This window comes from Entelurus aequoreus, linkage group LG06, assembly GCF_033978785.1.
Source record: "Entelurus aequoreus isolate RoL-2023_Sb linkage group LG06, RoL_Eaeq_v1.1, whole genome shotgun sequence".
NCBI classification, from domain to species: Eukaryota; Metazoa; Chordata; class Actinopteri; order Syngnathiformes; family Syngnathidae; genus Entelurus; species Entelurus aequoreus.
This window is the reverse complement of record NC_084736.1, coordinates 5,212,584-5,220,083: the sequence shown is the minus strand read 5'-3', so window position 1 is coordinate 5,220,083 and position 7,500 is coordinate 5,212,584. Positions and strand designations below refer to the sequence as shown.

Sequence of the window (7,500 nt, the reverse complement as noted above, 5' to 3'; positions counted from 1 at the left end):
CTATATTAGCCTACTATCAAAATGACTTTAAAAGTCTTATATAAGTGTTATAATGAAGGCAATACATGATGTAAGTGTCTATATTAGCTATATTAGCCTACTATCAAAATGACTTTAAAAGTCTTATATAAGTGTTATAATGAAGACAACACATGATGTAAGTGTCTATATTAGCCTACTATCAAAATGACTTTAAAAGTCTTATATAAGTGTTATAATGAAGGCAACACATGATGTAAGTGTCTATATTAGCTATATTAGCCTACTATCAAAATGACTTTAAAAGTCTTATATAAGTGTTATAATGAAGGAAACACATTATGTAAGTGTCTGTTAGCCTACTATCAAAATGCGGTCCTGGGTATGACTCAAAACTGCATCCGGTGATAAGGCTTCAGTTCGGGAGTTCTGGAGTTTTGGGGAAGGTGGAGTTACCCCTCAGTCATCATTGCTCCCAGGTCCACTCTGACCCGGGGTGGTAGTACCTGTCAGGGTCCCAGCTATGGGTTGAATAGCATTTCAAAGACCTCAACGGTGGAAGTGGCGGAGGATGACACTGCATGTCACAACGGCACTGAAGGCGGATGAAGGCTGCAACAGAGGGTGGTCTCCAGTCGTCATGGATCCATGCCACTGGATCAAGGCCCCTCTCTGCCAAGGACCGTGTGGTGGCTGCAGGCGCATCAGTCTCCCCACGCTAAAAGACGTCACGCGCAGGCGTCCTCCCGAATGGGAACCCATCCATTCTGAGGACAGTCATACTCGACTACGAGTGACTGCCGATGATGATGACTATCAAAATGACTTTAAAAGTCGTATATAAGTGTTATAATGAAGACAACACATGATGTAAGTGTCTATATTAGCCTACTATCAAATGACTTTAAAAGTCTTGTATAAGTGTCATAATGAAGGCAACACATGATCTAAGTGTCTATATTAGTTATATTAGCCTACTATCAAAATGACTTTAAAAGTCTTATATAAGTGTTATAATGAAGGCAACACACGATGTAATTTGAAGTCATATCCAACATTGTGTCAAGTATTTGATGAGAACCACTTTACATTGTCAATATAGACTATTGAGTTTAAATTTTTAACATTTTCTGCTGGACTGTGTCAGTGAAAGAAATGTGCCTCGGCTCCAAAAAAGGTTGCAAAGACCCTGCTTTAGCACGTGTTTAGCACATGGTTAGCACGTGTTTAGCACATGGTTAGCACGTGTTTAGCACATGGTTAGCACGTGTTTAGCACATGGTTAGCACGTGTTTAGCACGTGGTTAGCACGTGTTTAGCACATGGTTAGCACGTGTTTAGCACATGGTTAGCATGTGTTTAGCACATGGTTAGCACGTGGTTAGCACGTGTTTAGCACATGGTTAGCACGTGTTTAGCACGTGGTTAGCACGTGTTTAGCACGTGGTTAGCACGTGTTTAGCACATGATTAGCACATGGTTAGCATGTGTTTAGCACATGGTTAGCATGTGTTTAGCACATGGTTAGCACGTGTTTAGCACGTGGTTAGCACGTGTTTAGCACATGGTTAGCACGTGTTTAGCACATGGTTAGCACGTGTTTAGCACGTGGTTAGCACATGGTTAGCACGTGTTTAGCACATGATTAGCACGTGTTTCCTTGCACGGCGGCCAACTCACCGATGTTGGGCGCTCGGTCGGAGAAGCGGCCGCCTTGCATGTTGTTGGCCAGCAGGAAGGCGCCTTTCTCCAGGATGTCCACCAGCATGGTGGCGGTGTGCGCCTGCTCCGTGCTGTTCATGTCCTGCCAGGAGTCCAGCGCCTCGGCCTAGAGGAGGTTGTCCACCGTCTGCACCACTGCCTGCCACCAGCAGGGGGCAGACATGTGTGTGTGTTAGCACTTCCATCATGCAGTGTGGAGTCATATTCAAGACTTTCATCAATTGACCGGTGCAATGGACGTCAAGTGGATCTAGCATAATAGTGAGAGTCCAGTCCATAGTGGATCTAACATAATAGTGTAAGAGTCCAGTGTGTGTGCGCTGCCGAACATGCTCCTCTGCTCGTAAATTAGCAATGTCATGACGTGACGACGTGCCGTCATGCCCGGGAACCGGTACTTTTCAAGTATAGTACCGTTTTTGATTGATTAGTACCGCGCTACTATACTAGTACCGGTACACCGTAGAAGCCTACTATACAAACATATTGTTATGCATCCAGGTTGTTGTAGTCTCACACATTTATTGTTGTGATGATTCAAAGAACTACAAAGTAAAACGTCAGACAGAAAGGAACAATGCAGAGAGATAAAAGGCTACAATGACGTAACGACCAGAGAGGGGAATGAATATTAAATCGAGAAAAAAAAATTTCCCACTAAAAAACAACAACATCTTGGCAGTGGATGATTGCTTGTGAGGTGTGTTATTATGTCTTGTGTCCATATATTGCACAGCTCTTCATCGCCAGCTACAAATTCCAGGTGACGAGCAATACAAAATTAAAAAATGTCCTCCACAAAGCAAGTCTTCCTGGAGGATCGACTTCCCCCTCCAGTTCTCGCACGTCTCAGAGGCATTTACTGCAAACTCTACGTAAGATGAAATATCTCAAATAAGGCTGATATTTGCTTATTTTCTGTCTGATAATATAATTCTTCTCACTAAGCAGATTTTTATGTTAGAGTGTTTTACTTGTTTTAAGTGTTTTGGTCCTAAATGATCTCAGTAAGATATTACAGCTTGTTGATGAGCTATATTGAGTAAAACATGCTTGAAACTAGAATATCAACTGTTGCAAAGCTGTGTCATTAACACTCACAAGTAGAAAACTACTTTTTTAAAGTCATCATTTCTGCTCCGCCGCTCCCAGTCTGTGGAACGCTCTCCCTGACCACCTGAGGGCACTGTGGATGCTTTTAAAAAAGGCTTAAAAACCCTTCTTTTTAAAAAAGCCTTTTTTTTTTTTTTGATATATGCATACTAGTATTAGCTATTTGGCTGTTCTAGTTTTTATTTTTATTTATTTTTTATTTAATTTTTTTTAATACGCTGTAGCACTTTGAGGTTGTTTACTCAATGTAAAGTGCTTTTTACAAATAAAATCTATTATTATTATTATTTCTTACTTATAGCATGAAATTATTAAATAATAATTAAAACAGATGACAGCCAAATGGACTTTGCTGTTTTATTTTCAATGAAACAATAGAAAATAGGTACTCATATAGTAGTACACTTGTTATTAGTGACAATATACTTATTTTAAGGTATTTTTGGGTTCATTGAGGTTAGCTAATTTTACTTGTTTTGGAAAGTCTTGACAAGCCAAATTTTCTTGTTCTATTGGCAGATAATTCTGCTTAGTTCAAATAAAATACCCCTCATTTTTGTATTTTTTATTCTTGTTTTTGAACCTGACTTTTTGCAGTGTAGTAGTACACTCACAAGTAGAAAACTACTTTTTTAAAGTCATCATTTCTGCTCCGCCGCTCCCAGTCTGTGGAACGCTCTCCCTGACCACCTGAGGGCATCACAGACTGTGGATGCTTTTAAAAAAGGCTTAAAAACCCTTCTTTTTAAAAAAAAGCCTTTTTTTTTAGATGTATGCATACTAGTTTTAGCTATTTGGCTATTCTAGTTTTATTAATTTTTTTATTATCTTCTTTTTTTTTTTTTTTTAATACGCTGTAGCACTTTGAGGTTGTTTACTCAATGTAAATAAAATGTATTATTATTATTTCTTATTTATAGCATGAAATAATTAAATAATAATTAAAACAGATGACAGCCAAATGGACTTTGCGGTTTTATTTTCAATGAAACAATAGAAAATAGGTACTCATATAGTAGTACACTTGTTATTAGTGAGAATGTACTTATTTTAAGGTATTTTTGGGTTCATTTAGGTTAGCTAATTTGACTTGTTTTGGAAAGTCTTGACAAGCCAAATTTTCTTGTTCTATTGGCAGATAATTCTGCTTAGTTCAAATAAAATACCCCTCATTTTTGTATTTTTTATTCTTGTTTTTGAACCTGACTTTTTGCAGTGTAGTAGTACACTCACAAGTAGAAAACTACTTTTTTAAAGCAATCATTTCTGCTCCGCCGCTCCCAGTCTGTGGAACGCTCTCCCTGGCCACCTGAGGGCACCACAGACTGTGGATGCTTTTGAAAAAGGCTTAAAAACCCTTATTTTTAAAAAAGCCTTTTTTTTTTTTAGATGTATGCATACTAGTTTTAGCTATTTGGCTGTTCTAGTTTTATTTTTATTTATTTTTTATTATCTTTTTTTTTTTTTTTTTTTAATACGCTGTAGCACTTTGAGGTTGTTACTGAATGTAAATAAAATGTATTATTATTATTTCTTATTTATAGCATGAAATAATTAAATAATAATTAAAACAGATGACAGCCAAATGGACTTTGCTGTTTTATTTTCAATGAAACAATAGAAAATACGTACTCATATAGTAGTACACTTGTTATTAGTGAGAATGTACTTATTTTAAGGTATTTTTGTGTTTATTGAGGTTAGCTAATTTTACTTGTTTTGGAAAGTCTTGACAAGCCAAATTTTCTTGTTCTATTGGCAGATAATTCTGCTTAGTTCAAATAAAATACCCCTCATTTTTGTATTTTTTATTCTTGTTTTTGAACCTGACTTTTTGCAGTGTAGTAGTACACTCACAAGTAGAAAACTACTTTTTTAAAGCAATCATTTCTGCTCCGCCGCTCCCAGTCTGTGGAATGCTCTCCCTGGCCACCTGAGGGCACCACAGACTGTGGATGCTTTTGAAAAAGGCTTAAAAACCCTTATTTTTAAAAAAGCCTTTTTTTTTTTTAGATGTATGCATACTAGTTTGAGCTATTTGGCTGTTCTAGTTTTATTTTTATTTGTTTTTTATTATCTTTTTTTTTTTTTTTTTTTAATACGCTGTAGCACTTTGAGGTTGTTACTGAATGTAAATAAAATGTATTATTATTATTTCTTATTTATAGCATGAAATAATTAAATAATAATTAAAACAGATGACAGCCAAATGGACTTTGCTGTTTTATTTTCAATGAAACAATAGAAAATACGTACTCATATAGTAGTACACTTGTTATTAGTGAGAATGTACTTATTTTAAGGTATTTTTGTGTTTATTGAGGTTAGCTAATTTTACTTGTTTTGGAAAGTCTTGACAAGCCAAATTTTCTTGTTCTATTGGCAGATAATTCTGCTTAGTTCAAATAAAATACCCCTCATTTTTGTATTTTTTATTCTTGTTTTTGAACCTGACTTTTTGCAGTGTAGTAGTACACTCACAAGTAGAAAACTACTTTTTTAAAGTAATCATTTCTGCTCCGCTGCTCCCAGTCTGTGGAACGCTCTCCCTGACCACCTGAGGGCACCACAGACTGTGGATGCTTTTAAAAAAGGCTTAAAAACCCTTCTTTTTAAAAAAGCCTTTTTTTTTTAGATGTATGCATACTAGTTTTAGCTGTTTGGCTATTCTAGTTTTATTTTTTATTTATTTTTATTATCTTCTTATTTCATTTTTTTTAATACGCTGTAGCACTTTGAGGTTATTTACTCAATGTAAATAAAATGTATTTTTATTATTTCTTACTTATAGCATGAAATAATTAAATAATAATTAAAACAGATGACAGCCAAATGGACTTTGCTGTTTTATTTTCAATGAAACAATAGAAAATACGTACTCATATAGTAGTACACTTGTTATTAGTGAGAATATACTTATTTTAAGCTATTTTTGGGTTCATTGAGGTTAGCTAATTTGACTTGTTTTGGAAAGTCTTGACAAGCCAAATTTTCTTGTTCTATTGGCAGATAATTCTGCTTAGTTCAAATAAAATACCCCTCATTTTTGTAATTTTTATTGTTGTTTTTGAACCTGACTTTTTGCAGTGTAGTAGTACACTCACAAGTAGAAAACTACTTTTTTAAAGTCATCATTTCTGCTCCGCCGCTCCCAGTCTGTGGAACGCTCTCCCTGACCACCTGAGGGCACCACAGACTGTGGATGCTTTTAAAAAAGGCTTAAAAACCCTTATTTTTAAAAAAGCCTTTTTTTTTTTTAGATGTATGCATACTAGTTTTAGCTATTTGGCTATTCTAGTTTTATTTTTATTTATTTTTTATTATCTTCTTATTTTTTTTTTTTTAATACGCTGTAGCACTTTGAGGTTGTTTACTCAATGTAAATAAAATGTATTATTTTTATTATTTCTTACTTATAGCATGAAATAATTAAATAAAAATTAAAACAGATGACAGCCAAATGGACTTTGCTGTTTTATTTTCAATGAAACAATAGAAAATACGTACTCATATAGTAGTACACTTGTTATTAGTGAGAATATACTTATTTTAAGCTATTTTTGGGTTCATTGAGGTTAGCTAATTTTACTTATTTTGGAAAGTCTTGACAAGCCAAATTTTCTTGTTCTATTGGCAGATAATTCTGCTTAGTTCAAATAAAATACCCCTCATTTTTGTAATTTTTATTGTTGTTTTTGAACCTGACTTTTTGCAGTGTAGTAGTACACTCACAAGTAGAAAACTACTTTTTTAAAGTCATCATTTCTGCTCCGCCGCTCCCAGTCTGTGGAACGCTCTCCCTGACCACCTGAGGGCACCACAGACTGTGGATGCTTTTAAAAAAGGCTTAAAAACCCTTATTTTTAAAAAAGCCTTTTTTTTTTAGATGTATGCATACTAGTTTTAGCTATTTGGCTATTCTAGTTTTATTTTTATTTATTTTTTATTATCTTCTTATTTTATTTTTTTTAATACGCTGTAGCACTTTGAGGTTGTTTACTCAATGTAAATAAAATGTATTATTTTTATTATTTCTTACTTATAGCATGAAATAATTAAATAAAAATTAAAACAGATGACAGCCAAATGGACTTTGCTGTTTTATTTTCAATGAAACAATAGAAAATACGTACTCATATAGTAGTACACTTGTTATTAGTGAGAATATACTTATTTTAAGCTATTTTTGGGTTCATTGAGGTTAGCTAATTTTACTTATTTTGGAAAGTCTTGACAAGCCAAATTTTCTTGTTCTATTGGCGGATAATTTTGCTTACTTCAAATAAAATACCCCTCATTTTTGTATTTTTTATTTTTCTTGTTTTTGAACACTGACTTTTTGCGGTGTGGCGGATAATAAAAAGAAGAGAACATCTACCTGGATGTAGGCCCGACAGTAGCGCTCTCGCTTCTGCAACTGAAGACAAAAAAAAAACAAGACGGGGGATTAAAAGACAAAGAAAAAGGAGTGGAGGGTGATGCGGGTGTGTGCACCTTGTTGTAGGTGCGTGCCAACGAGTCCTTGTTGCTGGGCCTGAGGGACTGCAGCTGGGCGTCCAGGATGTCAGGCAGCTGCTCCATCAGTCGCACCGACGAGATGATGTCCCCCGCCTGGACCCGCCCTCGCGTGTAATTGGCCAGCGCCATGGCGATGGTGACAGCCTTTTCTCCGCTCTTTATCTGCGC

General features: G+C 35.4%; 1 protein-coding gene across 1 annotated transcript in view; it reads right to left on the bottom strand.

Annotated features, from left to right (window-relative positions):
- Positions 1–7,500, bottom strand: part of LOC133651771 (adhesion G protein-coupled receptor L1-like) — a 1,026,396-nt gene that overhangs the window by 6,051 nt on the left and 1,012,845 nt on the right. The window contains exons 8-10 of the mRNA XM_062049888.1: positions 7,309–7,494; positions 7,193–7,231; positions 1,660–1,807 (exon numbers count right to left, since the gene is read on the bottom strand). Of these exons, the coding sequence (XP_061905872.1) occupies positions 1,660–1,807; positions 7,193–7,231; positions 7,309–7,494 (373 nt within the window). The remainder of the gene's footprint in view (positions 1–1,659; positions 1,808–7,192; positions 7,232–7,308; positions 7,495–7,500) is intronic.